At 43.3% G+C, this 17,640-nt stretch overlaps 2 protein-coding genes and 1 non-coding gene across 3 annotated transcripts; all 3 read right to left on the bottom strand.

The window, feature by feature from the left end:
* Positions 1–1,803: 1,803 nt before the first annotated feature.
* rab21 (RAB21, member RAS oncogene family) lies at positions 1,804–9,930 on the bottom strand. The gene is made up of 7 exons (XM_062483269.1): positions 9,539–9,930; positions 4,514–4,573; positions 4,150–4,257; positions 3,875–3,938; positions 3,287–3,341; positions 3,101–3,189; positions 1,804–2,941 (listed from the first exon to the last, which is right to left on the bottom strand). Exons 1-7 carry the CDS (start codon positions 9,677–9,679, stop codon positions 2,802–2,804), a joined length of 657 nt encoding a protein of 218 aa, XP_062339253.1. The 5' UTR covers positions 9,680–9,930; the 3' UTR covers positions 1,804–2,801.
* A 2,205-nt stretch (positions 9,931–12,135) lies between these two features.
* Positions 12,136–12,208, bottom strand: trnak-cuu (transfer RNA lysine (anticodon CUU)). Its single transcript has one exon. It is a non-coding gene; the product is annotated as a tRNA-Lys (tRNA).
* Positions 12,209–12,649: 441 nt separating this feature from the next.
* On the bottom strand, positions 12,650–16,646 carry tmem19 (transmembrane protein 19). Its single transcript, XM_062483345.1, has 7 exons — positions 16,443–16,646; positions 16,127–16,277; positions 15,766–15,879; positions 14,541–14,678; positions 14,162–14,416; positions 13,799–14,008; positions 12,650–13,596 (listed from the first exon to the last, which is right to left on the bottom strand). Exons 2-7 carry the CDS (start codon positions 16,266–16,268, stop codon positions 13,436–13,438), a joined length of 1,020 nt encoding a protein of 339 aa, XP_062339329.1. The 5' UTR covers positions 16,269–16,277; positions 16,443–16,646; the 3' UTR covers positions 12,650–13,435.
* Between the last annotated feature and the right edge of the window lie 994 nt (positions 16,647–17,640).

Below are 17,640 nucleotides of genomic sequence, written 5' to 3'. Positions count from 1 at the left end.
GCTTCAAAGCAGATGAATGTACATACAGCACCTCGTTGCCACTTCATGGCAGAGGAAAGCTGGAATTGTTCCATTAACAGAAGTCAGGATCCAGGAAACAATCTTTGTTTGGACAAGGAATCCATTAGGAGGTGAGAGATGACAAGGTTTGTTTCTCAAGGGGGACAGTGGGAGGCTCTGGAGGTGTGATGTATCACTCTCAAAGCGTTCAGCCTCACTGGACACAATCTGTTCTCAATTCGCACACGTTGAAAGTGCTAAAAGCCTTAATAAGTGGTTCCTGTTAAGTGAAGAACAGAAAAGTGTAAACTGCTAAATTCACAAAAAGAAAGACAAATGTTTCACTGTAAAACTGACTGCATAGCTATTTGCACAGGTCAGTGATGCCTCAAGCCCAAATATGTTAGTCTCGGGTTGATTTATCGCCACCCAGCGGCCAAACACCACATTGAAGCTGGTGTAGATAAGTTTTGCAAAGCTAGCTAACCCCCTCCCTTCAAAGCCACTCCCACAAAACACATAAACACGGAAATGGAAAACAAGACCTGTCATGAAATGCTCTCCACCCACATACATGTATTCCCTTTTACATTCAACATTGCCTACACCAGTAGTTCTCAACCCTGGTCCTCAAGTACCCACTGCCCTGCACATTTTAGATGTTTCCCTGCTCCAACACACCTGATTCAAATGAATGGGTCGTTATGCAGAAGCCTGTTAACAACCATTCATTTGAATCAGGTGTGTTGGAACAGGAAAACATTTAAAACGTGCAGGACAGGGGGCACTTGAGGACCAGGGTTGAGAACCACTGACCTACACCATCTTTGAAGTCAGTATGGCTGTGCAGCCCAGCAGCTGTGCATATTTCATTCACCTGGCCTGGTTTACTACTACCATGTATTTTTAGGGTGTATGATGTATATCAAATATATTACTATATATACTATAATCAACCCTAAAACTGGATTCGAGATATAGACCTCTACATAATTTGCTTTGCTTGCACCAAACCCTGCTTGTCCCCATCCCCAAGAGGACAGTGACCCAGTGTCCGGTTTCTCTGTGTGAATACGATCAGTTAACCTAGCTTCCGGTGGCTGCCAAGGGAATATAGCATCATTAGCATTCTGCCCCAATCCCTCAGCCCTGACTGAATCCGGTGCTCAGTCCTTGAAAAGGCAGATCTCTTCACTACAAACCTTCAGAGCAGCACAGATGTATTGTCAGTGTTTATCAATTGCAGACAGAGGGGATGACTGACCCTATGACACTATACATGTATGGGGATGAAAATCCTCTTCAGATATAGTATCATGCATCAGCTTCATTTTAGGAATCTTACAATTTCCTCAGCCACGAGGGGACTCTGCAGACAGCTTGGCCTGCTGACTGGAGATCCAGACAGCAACATATTCTGTAGTCAGAGAAAAGCTGAGAGCTGTCAAGCTAATCAACATGAAAAAGTAGGAACTGCTGTAAGGAGTCAGATGGCTGAGAGGTTAGGGAATCAGGCTATTAATCAGAAGGGTGCCGGTTCGATTCCTGGCCGTGCAAAATGACATTGGGTCCTTGGGCAAGGCACTTCACCCTACTTGCCTCGGGGAATGTCCCTTTACTTACTGAAAGTCGCTCTGGATATTAGCATCTGCTAAATGACTAAATGTAAGTTGATGGATATTGTCTGAAGCGTTACTGAATCTGTACAACACTTCGGTAGAACGTTCAGAAAAAACTCTTGAAGGATTGTGTACTAATAAAATTGGTTTCAAATTTAAATAATGACAATGTTTTTGACACCTATGCGTTGTAAATTGTTATAATTGTTCTATTACAAAACACTTGACACTAGCAGTTAAAAAATTACAATTCCGAAAAAGTGTGCTTTCACCCACAACTGTTATCTTAATTTTACAATCATCAACAAGACGTCTGTACACTCGTACACCTGCGCACGTTTCCCCACAGCCTGGAAAGCAGATCAAATCTTATGTTTTACACAATGTTCTTTTCTTTTTTGACGTTTTTTTTTGTCGTTTAACAGAACGACTCGGCAAAGAGAGAGAAGTACAATATTATACCAAAAGCATCGAGTGTGCCGGGCCAGTGCAAAACTGCATTAATCAAAGACACATTTTTTAGGTCAAAGAGAGAGAGAGTGACCAAGGAGGGAGACATAGCTGTCAAAAGAGCTTACTGCAAATGTAGTACAAAGGAGATTTGGACATGTACAGATTTCCATACGACATGTGCACTTTAAGTTATTAAATAATAAAGATTTTATATTTTTATTCTAAAGTAAAACAAATGAAGCATTTACATAAATCAAACCGACATGCACGTTATTTTTGTCAAGAAATGTCATAGAAATCAGCGTATGACAGCTTGAGGGTGTATGGTGTGTTTGTGTGTACAGTGTGTGTGTGTATAGTATGTGTGTACAGTATGTGTGTGTGTCTGGGAGACATGTTCAGGCGAGGCCAGAGTTAAAAGAAGTCCAGTAGCACGTGGTGTGGAGAAAGAAGAAATCAATTTCTCTTTAACTTTCCAAGACAGCAGTCAGATGTCCCTATAGGGGTGTGGGGCAGGAAGAGGAGGTACTGAGCACCCTTTCAGACAGAGAGGAGTAGGAGAGGGGCATGAGCGCACATGAAGAACAGCAGTCTTTATGGACACACGGAGAGGACTGGGGCTAGGGCCGAGGGCTGGGAGGAAGTCACAGTCCTGGGTGTCTTGGGGACATGGATGCAGGGGCTAGAAGAGAAAAGGGGGGAAGGGGGGTCCAGGATGGCTGTAGTGGGTTAAGCGGAGGAGCAGCAACCCCCTGCGGCGGAGGCCTGGGGCTCGTCATCCACGATCTGTACACCCCTCCGAGATGTGGAGGAGTGGCTGGCACCGTTCCCCTTTGCCCTCTCCTCCGCCTGGGCGGTCTCCATCATCCCTGAGGACGGGGGGGAAGGAAATTAAGGGGAAGGGGGGAAGAAAGAGCCACACACAAATATTTCCACCATTAGGAGAAGGCTTCAAACCTTACGCATCATCCCATTACTCCAGCATGTGTAATGAACTTGACAATTCCGGGAACAGAATAGGTGCTTACTTTTACACAGGTCGAGGAATAGCTCTTCGATTCCTTTGTTTAGTTTGGCTGACGAGTGATAGTGTTTTGCCCCGACTGACTCTGCGTACCTGAGAAGAGGGATACATGTGGGTTAGCTGTACACAACTCCACGTTAACAGTGTCAAGTTAACAGTGTTAACACACAGGTGATCTGCTGGTACTCACCCCTCTGCCTCCTCCACTGACACATGCCTGTCCTTCTCCAGGTCTATTTTGTTTCCTAAAACCAAAAACGAAAAAAAAGGGGAGAAAAACAGAGAGGGCGTTCAGTGATAACACCCTCAACATTCAGTCCCCACAGCCTCGCCTGGATCTGGCCAGCTGTTGATGACCTGATGGTCGGGGTTGAAGGGTCTCCAGAGGAGGTCAGAGGGCTCGTGTGGACACAAGAGGAGTCTGTTCATCCCTGCCCTCAACCTCTCTTTATGCATAATCAAACCTCCGGCCATCCACCGTCGATAACACAGTTAGCATAACTGGTGAAATATCAACAACCACATGCGCTAATGTTGTTACCGATGGTTACTATGGTAATGTCAATACAAATTCTCAGATGCACATTTCCCCTGATAATCTGGTGTCTGGTCTCTCTGCATATTGTGTGCATCAGGGATGGAGTGTTTGATAAGTAAAACCAAGCACTATTTTTCAACTTTGAATCTACAAAAAAAAAAAAAATGTATCTATGTATCCTAATGGACTGAATTGTATTTACATGTAATTAAATAATTTAAGAATTGTGGAAAAACTCACCTACTATACATAAACAAATTTCATTCCCCAACATTTTCCTTAGTTCTTTGACCCAGTTTTTCACCTGAAAAAGCAACAACGAAAAAAGATTAACAACATGATATTAGGCTATAACATCATGACCCTAATACAATTTAGGATGTAGGCCGGGGCTGTAGGTAATCATATAGGTCTGGTCCTGGTGTAGGACAAACCCTAGGGAGTGTTCAGTATTCCTGGCCTGCTGGGACTACAGAGTTAGACAGTTTTGAGACTAGTTTTGGTCCAGGGTTTACCTTCTGGAAGGAGTCCTCGTCTGTGATGTCGTAGACTAGTATGGCTCCATTGGAGTCTCTGTAGTAGATGGGTCCTAAGGCGTGGAACCTCTCCTGACCTGCTGTGTCCTGGAAAGGAGAGGGAAGAGGGCATATCTAGGTCACCAAGAAAAGGCTGCTGAAAACACACCCCATTAGTCAATAACTTATTTCCCTCCTGAGGGTGTGCACCCATGTGTGTGCATGCGTCTATCACGAGGCCTCAGCACCAGTTGTAAAAGTTATGGCAGAGGGCATCAATGAAGAGCTGGAATGGCTCTACAATTTTACGCTGAATCACCCTGAAGAGTTGTCTATGAAGCTCCGGAGAGCATGTGAGACTTACCCAGATGGCCAGGTTTACCCTTTTCCCTGTGATGTTCAGCTTCTTTGTGAGGAACGATGCCTGGAAGAAAGGAGGAGGAGAGGAGACTGATAAGTGCCACGCTTTTTATCTCCTTAAGGCTTTGAGCACCTTGTCGTCGTCATGCTATCCCACTCTCATTTCGCATGCTGCCATGCCAACGGCATCACCACCATTATGTGGATCATAAAGAACCATCAGGAGAGAGAGAGAGAGGATGTTGTCTAACTATAACAGCCTCACATTACGCGATGGAAACGATGGAGATCACTATGTGGAACCAAAAAAACAAGATTGTAACCATATGCTTACGCTATTAAGATCCAGACAGATTGGTTAGCCAGCCATGAAAGTTCCAGGAGCCCAGTACCACATGACCGCCACCATCACATGAACTGACCCAGAGATTTCTAGAATGTCAAAGCTGCAGGGGGTTCTAAACAGTAGGCATCCAGTATTAAAACCTAACTAAATAGCTTTGTCTGACTGACGGGGTCATTTCTAGACTAAAGTCACCTACTGGTGAAGTAGGTTTCCCCTCCAGCCATCTAGGGAGACTGGGAGTGATTGATTATTGGGTTCCATGTGATGCGTGTGGGATGCGGCTGACAGTCAGGCCTGGTTTCTGGGCTACACGGGAGTACAGCGGGCTGGAGGAACTCCTGACCACGACTGTCTGGTGGGTATCATGTGAGCAGCAGAGATCAGGGGAACACCATGGAGGGGGCATGAGGACCAGAAGGGATTGGGATGGAAAGGGAGAATGGAGGAGATGGGTGAGGGGAGAAATGCATGAGGGAGAGCTGAGCTGACTGCGCTTCTTGACCTCAGAATGTAGCGTGTGTGTGTGTGTGTGTGTGTGTGTGTGTACTGGCAGCTGTCCAGCCTGGGGTGTCTGCTCAGACTCAGAACAGCTGGAGGAAGCTGGGTAATCTCAGGTGAGGGGTCAAAATACACAGTTATGTGTTCACTCTACATAACCTCCCTCTCTCTCTCACACACACACACACACACAACCGCATGTAACCAAGCGCAACCACACAAAACAACACACATCCACTTCCATTCAAGTGACTATTATGCTAAGGAAACCTATTTGGAGAGGTAATTAGATAGGTTCCAAGTCATCCTCAGAGCATTACACCTCTACACTGGGCCAGGCCTGGACGACTCCCACAGACACCACTGGGACTCAATTAGCCAGGCAGCACACTGTCACACTCAAGATGCTGGCTGATTACAGATCGAGTTTAGAAAACATTTCAATATTGACATTTGTAGCAGAGTCTGCTCCTGAAAGAGCACCTTTGACAATAAGTGTTGTTTTGAAGTCAAGGTGTAGCTGTGTTTGAAGGGTGTACCACTGCAGGTATGTGTTACACACCAGCCTTGTTTCACACAATGTCGTATGGGAGCCCTGTGTCTCCTAATTACAGTCTTAGATCGGTAGCTGTGCTCCAATATTCACAGGAGAATACCTCCCAGAGTCACAAACAAGCTTCATCGGAACAGGGTCGTTCTGAGGAAGTCAGCCTGCAGTCTTGGTCAGTGTAATCTGTGAGTGAGAAAACAACCCCATGAATTTTTGGAATGGCTGCCGCTGGATTCCCATCGCTGATCCCGATTCACAACAACATCCCCTTAACATTCTGCGCTGTGAAACGTGCCAGCGAGAATCCCAGCTTTCACAACCACCCGCCACATCCTCACGTGAGATGAGATTACAGGCCTAAACCTGGAGGCCCCATGCTCAGTCCTTCCTTTGCCTTCCTCAACTCCACGAGGTCTGATAGTCGCTCCATGCCTGTGTGTGTGTGTGTGTGTCTAACCAGGTAACGCTTCCACACTCTGCTTCAGTCCCAGTCAGCTGATGGGTGTGGTAAAAACACATGGCTGCAGTAGGAGACAGACACACGAGGAGACCTAGTTCCATGCCCTGAATTGGGTTTCAGCATGACTGGGTGGAAATCACTTGTGACTCACTTGGCTTCGCTTCATAAATTCAACCCAAACTTAACAATTGGCTGATGCGAGAAACCCATTTCCTTGCCTGTTTTACCCCCCTGCCTGATACTGTGCAGTGGACCGGTGTAGAATGGCCTTCCTAACTAGCTTCCAGTCTATGACTATTCATCTCTTAATATGTCATCTTTAGATTGTGAGTTTTCTGTATCGCAATCAATAACAAACGGCAAAGAAGGTGAGAGGAATGGCTAGGAAGTGATAGTCAGTGTTCTTCTCAGACCTACATTTCAACTTCTTTGAACAAGTATCACTAGACTAGTGTGGAACCTAGTCTGAAAAACTTGAGCAGGCAATCCAGTGTCTCCCCTAGGTTTACAGCTTTGGGGGGGGGGGGGCAACCATGGGGGGGGGGGCAACCTACATGGTCACCAGACCATGTAGAGACAGAAATCTCCCTAATATAATGGTAGGGGAAACACTGCAATCATACACATAGTGGCTTACATCATATTGCTTCAGTATTGCATTCAACGACTGTTGCAGCTTCTGAGAAAACCAGGCTTGATAGGTGAACCCCCATCATGAGTATAAGTGTGTGTGTGTGACACAACAAACATGAAACCAGGATGACGGTGGTATTTCACCACCTAAAGCACTACCCAAACTCAGTTTCAAATCAAACCATCTGTTTTGATGAAGAACAAATACTGGAAAATGAAGGCTGTCTATCACACTTTAACTATAAAGAGCAGTTGCATGGTTTTACAGGTGCTTTACCATAACTAGGTATGCAGCCTACTAGACAGTTGGCTGACTAGTTATATGCAGTGATGTACTACTACTGGCATCTAGGCTATATGTACCCTATTAGGCACTTAGGTTCCAAGATTATTGTACTGTGTTGGTCAGAGGGTGTGTGAGAAGCTAGCTGGTAAGACCCTACATCACTGAATGGACTAGCCCAGGGCTCGAAATTAACGTCCCATCGTCCCGGAGAATTCCCCTGTTCCCCCTTCCTTTCGCGTGCGAGAGAGGAGAGGAGAACAGAGAAGCCTTAAACAGAGTAGAGTAAAGCAGAGCAGAGCACAATTGAGTGCAGTATGCAAACCTTTCTTCGAAAATAATTTTTTAACTTTAGAAACTGTTTATAGAAAATATTTTTCAACCTTAGAATTATTTATTTTTTTATATATTTGGGGAAAACTTTGAGGAAAATGTTTTCAACCTTTCAAAACTTTTTTTCCAACCTTTAGAAACTACTAACTTTTTTTACTACAGCAACACCAAGGGTTAGCCCTAACCCTAACCCAATAATTGTGTTGCAAATGAAAAAAAAATGAGCAAATGCAAAAACACAAGAATTTACATTTTAGAACAGGTCAAGTTCAGTTTGGGATGGTTAATTTTGCACTTCGGGACGGTACTGGGACATTGAGGAAAATAGTTGGTTGCGAGCCCTGGACTAGCCCTTCAGAAATTGCTGTACTCGAAAACATCCATAGGCTAGATGTCAGATAGTGACCACTGACCAAGGTACAGCCACAGTTAGACTTCCAATTTCAGACTTGCAGCTGAGGTTATAGGACTACAGCTCTAGACTTTGCCCTCCTGTAATACCAAATTGCAATGCAGACGGCTGACTATATTTACAGAAGGATACAAAACAGTAAACATACCACTACTGCTGATACTGAGTAAAGATCTGATTCAACAGGCCTTAGGTTTTACCTCTAGATACACTTTCTATGCTGTCCAAACCTTAGCATTCATCTGCCAAGTCATAATTGCCTTTTGCAATAAACACCTAACTGTGATTTAGGGGGTTAAATATTCTCTCTGGATCAGGCTATCAGGGAGCTGTATTATAGGTCTATTTATTCTGTTCACCAACCTTTAGAAACCTAAAAAGGTATCTAAACCTTGAGCCTAGTCAACACAAGCTGACACATACAACACTTCCCAAGTTCATACAGATAGTAATCTATATAATGTTTTGACCAGGATTTATCAAACTTGAGGTCAAGTGTGTCAGTTGGTGGAACATTATGCAATCTTTACAATAACGGAAAGAATATAGTAATATGGCAAAGTAGACGTTGGTAGTGTATTGACTATCCAGCATCTACCCATTGAGAGTGAAGGTGACGGGGCCTGTCACAGCTCGCTGAACACGGTAAAACAAATGTGATTATGAAACTCACAACTGTTGCGTTGTTTCCTGTGAATAGGAGTACTGACTGCTTTACCTGATAAAACAACGACGTGTGGAGAACCTAACCTCTCCCACATACGCCTCTGGCCCCGGGAAGTATAAATGCTGTGTCATACTTCCCTGTTCACTATCCCTAAACGTAATGCCAAATATGATAGCCAGCTAGCAAAACTAAACTGTGGTCGCTTTTAGTTTATAGATTGCCTTGAATGCTATGAACGGAAGTGTTGCTACCGTTGTTTATCATGTGGTTTAGCTAGCTCTACAGTATATATATATATATAGGCTAACGTTGTTGGATGCTTCATCGACCTGAATTGGCTGGTCAGTTATAGCCAATTCCACCATATTCAATAACCTTGAAGTAAATCGTGGGTGTTGTAATGGCTGTCAGGGTAAATAGGTCACCGAAAGCTGGTGTGAGACAACAGCAATTAAACGAAACGAAGCTGTGTACAGACAGTATGAGATTTAGAGCTAGCTAACTGGTCACCGTGTGAAGCTAGTAACTAACTAGCCTAGCTAACTGACTGTAAGCTAGTTTAGTTAGGCTAGCTAGTTAGCTGGCTGAATTGACTGTACCAATAATGATTAAATAATGTCAGAGAACAGATTGTGGCGGACATTCACTAAAACTCTTGGAATACACCGTGAGACAATTTGCGTGGGCATGACGAGTAGCTAGCCATTTTGACTGACAGTTAGCTAGCTACTAGTAGCCAACCAGCTAAATCTGTATCCATTCCAGTCACAAACAACACATTAACCATTGAATACCCGGTGAAGATCATGAGGCAAATAGCCAGGACCTGACGCTGCAGGACACGTACCTGAAGAGTGGTAATGTGTTTGTCGTTGAATTTATTTTCACAGTATCTTAACACAAGTGAAGTCTTGCCGACGCAGCCCTCTCCCAACAGAACCACCTTGAAAGAGTAGGTTTTGTTTCCTCCAGCTCCACCAGACGCCATGGTAGCGAAGAAATCCTTCCTATATGAATAGAAGTAGCCCCGTACAAGTGCCTTCCGCCAGTCACATTAGATAACTATGTCTCCGAGCGAAATCAAGGAAGGGAATTAACCTCAGGAGTGTATCGATTAATGGTAAATGCTAAACCTATACAAGACTCTAAATGACAGCCAGCTTGCTTTCACCCAGCCTTCGATCGCTTTTCTCTCACCCTACTAATGGCGTCTCTGTGCTTCCTCTACGTCATGCCATGGAGAGATCATATGATGAACCGAGCACCAAACAGTTACATCCGAAAGTGGCTGTAATGTGGTGACATTGATCTCACTTTCCAAAAATGTGAGCCATGGTAGACACGACATAATAACAATTTCGTCAATATTACATTTTGCTTGCTTGCTTAGTGATTAAGTGAACATATTACTTTATATCTGAATATTCTGTTGTCATTTGTCGCTGAAAATACATCACAAATAATAATTTTCCATACGGTACTCATATTTTATTAATAATTCCGATTTTGGCCCATGTCTGTTCCATCTTTTCTAAGCAATGTTTTCTAAAGTGTGCATGCAAATTTATTGTCTTTACATTCTTTTTTGACACCAACATTCAACATTGACCATTAAGCAGCAAAATCATTTAGGCTAACGCAACCTCTTTTAGATCCAGTGCAAATGGCATACAGAACGCAGACTTGAATAGAGAGCAACACCTTGACCAGAGGCTGTGTAAAAGACTCCAACATATAAAGGTAAAATAGCAGCAAACATTTACCTAAAACACAATACCAATATGTGTATCTTGTATTCAAGGCAGAAAAAGCTTGTAACCGAGAAAATGGCAAAACCCATGCAGTGCATGGACGGATTATTAGCCAACTATTCGTTGACTCTGCAGACTGCACACATGGAAATTATTCCCATAAAACACCAACTGACAGATGACACCATGCCTAAACTTGTCAGCGCAATTAATACTGCACCCTGAACATATAGAGGACACCAAGGTTAAGTTATCCTGTTCTAGCACTTTGCCCGAAGCTCTTATAATGACAGAAAACTGTCCATGATTGCCCAGCAGGGCCTACAACATTCACCTCACAGGTTATCTATTTGTTAAGAGAATTTTCTTTTCCTTCCCGGGTGGGTCTGGATAGTGGGGATGATGGCTGCCTGCAAACAGATAGGAAAGATTATGTGATTTATGCTTAATTTAGTTTCTCTCCCTAGCTCTCTGTCCCTCTACACCTGTCCTACCTGCACACACATCAACATTATTACCATTAAAATATATTATCTTACATGCTTTTGGTGGCTTTCTTAATCAGCTGCCGGGTGCATGGTGACATCATGCTGTCAGTGGGGCTCCGTATTTCAGACCTGGTCCACAGTGAGGGGGGGGGGGGGGGGGACAGAAGCATTTAGTCAACTAAGGTTAGGAAACAGGTACAATTACAGATGGCTTACATGTTAATAATGATTTCTGTAATGTTTCTTTGTGCAGTTATTTTTTCTAATACATTAATCTCAGAAAATATGTACTCACTTTTCTTGAATCTTCTTCCTTTTGGCCAAGCTCGGGGTCGGTGGTTGGTTGCATTTGACTTCTGTAACCTGCAATACTTTTCCAGTATTCATATTGTCTCTGTATCAAGGATAAGAATTTAGAAGCAAACGATTAACTTTGTCTTGCGTTGGTATCACTGTTGTGCGCTCAAAAATTGAAAATATGCATAAGTAGGTTAGGCTATGTCACGTTTAAATAATATTTAATCACCAAACCAATCAATTATATCTTGTTATACTCACTTCAAAACCACGTATCCGTACCCGATAAGTGATTCTCACAGACGTATAGTTCAGGTCTGACTGCTGACAGTTAATAACTAACGTGTATCTTGTTATGAGCCTGGATATTTCGAAGGTGGCGCTCTTTGACGTATTTCAAACACTGTCATTTTATTGGTAGTTTCCGCGACACACGCCCAGGCTACATTTCTAACATTCCCACCCCAATCCCACGAACTTTAACTACATAATGTATTCTTTGTGGTCTGAGTTTTCAAAAATAAACCGTTCACATAACACATCTTTCCAATAGTGGCACTGGATTATTCGAATTGTGTGTTTCATCATCCCGTGTAATTATTATATATTATACATTATTATATATTATTATAATCTGAATGTTTGCCAGGCACTGTAGGGAACACCCACAAATTCTCCCTGGTTGTCGCTGGCTTGTCCAAATTTGAACAGGGTCCAAACTAATCATGTAGTCTAGATCAGTTTAACATTCATAACTGACGAAATGTGGAGTAGGCTACTACATATTCGACATGACAAACACATTCTCAATGCGAAATGTCATGGAGATCACATTAGCGATGTGAATGATCAATTGTATTGTTACGGATTTACCATTTATGTAGGTGACATAACAAACAAAACACTATCGCCCAACGTGGGGCTCGAACCCACGACCCTGAGATTAAGAGTCTCATGCTCTACCGACTGAGCTAGCCGGGCGTACCGTAATCCATCGAGACACCCTATTTCAAAACTCCTTGGAATGTGAACTCTGACCTTTTCTGAAAACAGGTTGTTGCCTAAGACGGCGATCACATTATTCATGCTTCAAGGCACATGGAATGTGGCTTTTAACAAGCCAAGTAACTGATGGATTTTTTTTGAGGATTTATTACACCTGTATTCCAATCTTGAAAGAAATGTCCTCTAATGCATCCCTCTTTTCTTCTCAAAGGCTACCTGCGACTGTCTAAGGTACACAGGGGGAACGTCTGTCTGGAATAGAACACAACCTGAGTTTCTTTGGCATAGCTGTCTGGTTCTGCTGTGTATGCAAATGATGATGGCTGGTAAACTATTAACTTTGCATGCTGACTCCAAACCCTTGCACCCTGGTTTCCAAGAACCCAAAACTGGTACTGTTCATATAATGCAACAAGGTCAAAATCTAGGAAGCATTTTATTCCAGTTGTGCTTCATACAAACCCTGAATGCTTTCAAGTTCTTAGTTTCAATTACAAATACGTCTATTTGATCACGTGGTTCTACCAGTGTCACATCACAACAATCACTTGCCATGTCTTTCTCCATGACGTCACAATCACAAGTTAACAATGGGTGAGTAGAGCCTCTCAGGTATACAGGTTTTAAGCCATTCTAAAGATGACTAACCTAGCAACAAAGCATGATGCCTTTTGCACCTGTGTTTCTGTCATGGAAGGTGAACAACAGCACATTTAAGGATGTACATCATGTAAAACATAATCATGGATAATAATTAAGGTGTCAAAAAAACATAGGTGTCATACTAAAGGTCATGTTAGCAAGGCATGATGCATCATGCTCTCCCATGTTTTTTGACATTGCAATTTTTTGTAAAAAAAAGTCTGCGCACCTGATTGTCTTCCAAGTGTACAAAACGTGCATTAAAGATCATGGCCTCTTGGATCCCCTCCTCAAAGTAAATATGTTACTTTAGTTAGAAAACATCAACTCACTTTAAGTTAAATTCACTGAGATTTTAAACTGGGGAGTTGGTGTAGCTAAATTAACTCTCACTTTTCTTTGTATTTGTTTCAGAATCACTGATCAAACCTAAGATACTCACAAAAGGCTCAAAACAATGAAGACCCTTTTCCCCCCTACACCCTTGTATAAAACTGAAAGTCCTGAAGACAGCTACGCTAGTGTGGAACCAGGTCCTGGGCTAGGCTCCCAGCCAGGTCCCTACCGTGGCCAGAGAGGCCATGCCAGGCTGGGTAGGATGAGGGCAATGAGGATGGAGGAGAACAGGTTGACCCCGTTGTTGTCCAAGATAGGCTTCCCACAAATCCTTTTAGTTGTGACAGACTCATGATTCACCACCTTCCCTGTAGTTGCATCAATACCTGCAGATAAGGGGTGGGGGGTGGTGGTGTAGAAAGAGAGAGATGAAAGAGATGGTAGCAGGTAAGTTCTCCAACAATCTTCAAGTTCAAATCAATCTAGTGTAGATATAGTGATCCACTACTAATCCACAAGGAGATGGATGTAAGCTGTATTCATGTACATCATCATATTTATATCAAACATCAATGGCCACATGCCTACCTGAATACTGCATGTGGGCCCCCAAGAAAGAGTCCAGAAGGGAGCCTATCAACCCGGCCACACCCCCATACACAATGAGTGGCCACTGAGGATCTGCCAGGTGCAGGTCTTTGACGAATAGAAGCTGAGATATAAAATAAGCGACTCCCACTGCCAGCCCACCCAGGAAGCTGGCCACTAAACCCACGGTGGTAACGCCCCCATTCGTCCCTGAGAGGAGAAGACACAACATATGAATAAACCACTTCATAAAACGTCCTTCTATGAGATAGGAACAGAGAAATAAATCCCACTCTGTCTGAAAGCCTAGTGTCTTGCAGTGTCACCCGAGCCTTGCCATTGATCGCCCATTTGGGTGGTTACCTGCCGGGACTTCCTTCCAGGTAGTGATAAGCCTGGGCTGTGATTGGCTGAGGACGGGGCCCACCTCTGAGGCCCATGTGTCCCCGGTGCTGCAGGCCAGGGCCCCCAGAAGAGACAGGCACATCCACGAAGCAGTGTACTGCTTCCCAAAGTCCACAGGGATCTCCCCCGGCCCCACCTCTATCATGTAGAGCAGGGCCAGCTCTGTGGGCACCCCCCCATTACAGAACACCTGTATCCAGTTCCTCTGGCCACCTGAGGGAGACACACACACACACACACACACACACACACACACTTCAAAACATTGACATAGAGTGGACACTGGCCAAGCCTTTGTCTTGAGGGATTCTCATTGATAATCCACTCATCCATCTACCTTCTTTGTAGTCGGCATCGATCTTCTTCTTGACCTCTCCCTTCCAACGGGTCAGCTTGGAGCAGGTGATGAAAAAGCACAGCAGAGTGCAGAAGAAGCTGAAGTTGGCCATGGTCAGAATAAAGCCAACCAGCAGGGCTGAAACAAAACAAATATAAACATGCAGACATCCACACTCACATCAAAACCTGGTGTTTCACGACAGTCCACTGCTTCAAATACTATGGTTACAATAAGCTTCATTAGAAGGCCCAGTTTTGACAGGCCTTCAGTAGGAAAACTGGTCCTCTACCACATGCCTAGGGCACATGATCCTGCAAGCTGTCCACGACACATGGTGCAAAACAAAGCTGGTGACCAATCAATTCCCCTGAGTTGGAATCTTCAATCTAGCTAGCGGCAGGGCTAGCATGATGTCCCAATACTCTTAACCGTTTCACTGTGGCAAGGAACAAAGGGAAGCTGTTGTACATTTTGTGGGAGTATTATGAAGGTACTGCATTGTCAGATAATCGTACCAAAACACGTCAGGCCTGGTGATAGTCAGAAAAAGTTATGCTCCAAAGTTTGATCAAAGGGGTGAGTTGTTTGCCAGTGCTTCTGACTTTAATATGAGACATCATTTGCATGATCAAATTTACTGAATCAAATATGGTTCATTTCAACTCCCTTCTCCATTTAAATATCAAATAGCAGTAGATCTTGATAAGGAGAGAGATATTTGGCTCCAACCAATGGTTGTCAGTTCCCCATTTGGTAACATTAATCAAATTCATTTGAGGTTGGTTTACATTTAAAACAACTGAAAATAAGTCCAGCGATTGTGTCTCATAAATAAGTTGATGAAATACCGAAAGTACCAAAATGATTCATCTCATTTTTAATCAAACCTTTATCGCATGCAATGTTTTGGCTCTATTAATGGTGGTCATTCTACTAAAAATATCAAGGTTCCTTCTCAGATTAATTAGATTGGCTATACAGATCCCTGAAAATAAACTAAATACATTTATTTTTTTAACTGTAGGAATCCCAATAAGTGCATGGTGTCCCCGTATGAGAGCAGGCCTTCCACATCACAGCACAACCCTGACACCAGAGATCAGGGTCACACATTTAACAAGTCTCTCTTAACTAATCCTGGGCATTACACTAATACGCTCGGTAAATAAGTGTCTGAGCTAGGCAGCGAGAGGGTGCCAAACAGAACAAATATTGGGTATACCTCCAAGCCATCCACTGTGGTCCAGGCTCTTCCTCTTCAGAGCTCTGGTGGATATCCCCAAGGGAATCAGGATGGAGAACAACCATCGCCATGGAGACACCGGCTGCAACGTGCCTGTAAATGTCAGAACAGAGGGGAGAGATGCATAGGTCTTGACGTCTGAGGTTGCCTAAACACTGAACGCTTTAGTGAGGTAGATCAGCGGAAGCATGTCTTGAAAGAAAGGGCTATGCACACAATTTACCGATTTATTGAGCTAAAAAAAACCTGTTTGATCAAGAAACATTAGTCCTATTGATATCATCCTGTGTTTGGTTTCTCGGTAGGTCAACTTCATTGGTGTTTGTGTGAAGGGCCTCACCATAATACGTGCTCCCAACGATGGATATGATCCAGAAGGAAAGAGAGAGGGCAAGTGTGCCACACAACACTATCATATCAGTCATCATATTGAAGTATTCTTTCATCAGTAGATCATCTTCATAGTGCACAGCAGATGACATGGCGAGACCCTGTGGATTACAATGACATGCAGTCTAAAGTTCATGAGAGCCATGGTGAATAGCAAAACAAGCAGTTATATTCTTGTTTGCGATATGTCATCAACATTAGTTAGGTAGTTAAGCTACTAGTATAAGCTGGATAAAGCGTTAGAGACGAAGTAGACAATTGTGCACCTGCAAAAACCTGATTTAGGGCCATGACGAGTCCAGTGTCTTCCATTTTGAAAAAACTGATACTGAAACAAATCACCTGCTAATAAAAAAATTCTAACCAAATACTTCTAAATCAATCGCATGGGGTGTCCCCCGAATCACTAGCTGGCTACCAATATGGCTAGCTACAAGCATTATCCGCTTCCAACCACGGTCAAAGCCAACTTCCGCTGTCGAATCAGCGAAGATCATTTAAAGGCACAGTATCGCAAGTATGTTTGAAATGTTTGAACAATTTTAAAACCAATTTTAAGACAATTCTTCAAATACTGTAGCGTTTTGACTATTGCGATCAATATACTATTACCGAGCCGTCAATGACTTTATTCTACCTCATGACTGAATGTGGAGAAATATGTCAACAGTATGAGAGTTTCTGTAAAAAGTAAAATAAATATTCTAAATATAATGCATTTAAATTGCATCCTCAAATTACCATTTTGTACTTCTAGAATTTAAAGAACGTAACACAACATTTACGTGTTCAAATGAATGCACTTTTACCCCCAAATAAAAAACAAAATTCTTTGTCACATGACACTATCACCGAAACCCCTTGTTACCTACCTAAACGTGAATGAGAGGTTAGGACCAGATGGATTGTTCTCTGCATAGCATGTTGGAAGCTGGATCTGTGAAGTCTTTTAAAGCAGCCATCACAGAAGATGGATCCACCCTAAATTAAAGCATGTCCAATAGATGAACCATCACATGATATAAGATCTCAGACTGAGGGCCTTTTGATGGCCTGACATCAGACATTGAACATCTCAGCTGCCTGACACATTGAAGAACAAACACAGCTTTATATCAAATTTACTGGATATGGGGGGGGGGGGGGGGGGGACAGACAACCAGCCGTTAACACAGAAAAGGAGGTGTTGAAAGAGATGTTCTAGTCTGTTAGTCTACTCAGCACATGTTCTCTGACTGCATGTGCCTCCTTCCAGGAATCTTACTGAATGCTCTTTGGTTGTCCTTGTGTATCAACCCATGGCACTGCCCTGGAACTTCCAGATGAACGGAAACCACAAGTCTTAGCTTACTGCGTCATAGCAATGATGGAGTATTGTCTAGTGTCGGTGTGTTTTTAGAATACAGGATAAGATATGTGCAATATGAATACATATGTCTGGAGGTGTTGCCCTCAAATTCAGCC

Source organism: Osmerus eperlanus, chromosome 17, assembly GCF_963692335.1.
Source record: "Osmerus eperlanus chromosome 17, fOsmEpe2.1, whole genome shotgun sequence".
NCBI classification, from domain to species: domain Eukaryota; kingdom Metazoa; phylum Chordata; class Actinopteri; order Osmeriformes; family Osmeridae; genus Osmerus; species Osmerus eperlanus.
Note: the sequence above shows the minus strand (reverse complement) of the source record. Positions and strands in the feature narration are given on the sequence as shown.

Bases quoted from the DNA above. Each gene is read 5' to 3' on its own strand.
- tmem19 (XM_062483345.1), bottom strand. From the start codon at position 16,268: ATGTCATCTGCTGTGCACTATGAAGATGATCTACTGATGAAAGAATAC. The intron at 15,880-16,126 runs GTGAGGCCCTTC...TGACATTTACAG, and splicing joins CGTTGGGAGCACGTATTATG to GCACGTTGCAGCCGGTGTCT. The intron at 14,009-14,161 runs GTAACCACCCAA...TTCTCCTCTCAG, and splicing joins CTGGAAGGAAGTCCCGGCAG to GGACGAATGGGGGCGTTACC.
- rab21 (XM_062483269.1), bottom strand. From the start codon at position 9,679: ATGGCGTCTGGTGGAGCTGGAGGAAACAAAACCTACTCTTTCAAGGTG. The intron at 4,258-4,513 runs GTAAGTCTCACA...TCTCCTTTCCAG, and splicing joins GGGTAAACCTGGCCATCTGG to GACACAGCAGGTCAGGAGAG. The intron at 2,942-3,100 runs GTAAGCACCTAT...CCCCGTCCTCAG, and splicing joins ATTCCTCGACCTGTGTAAAA to GGATGATGGAGACCGCCCAG.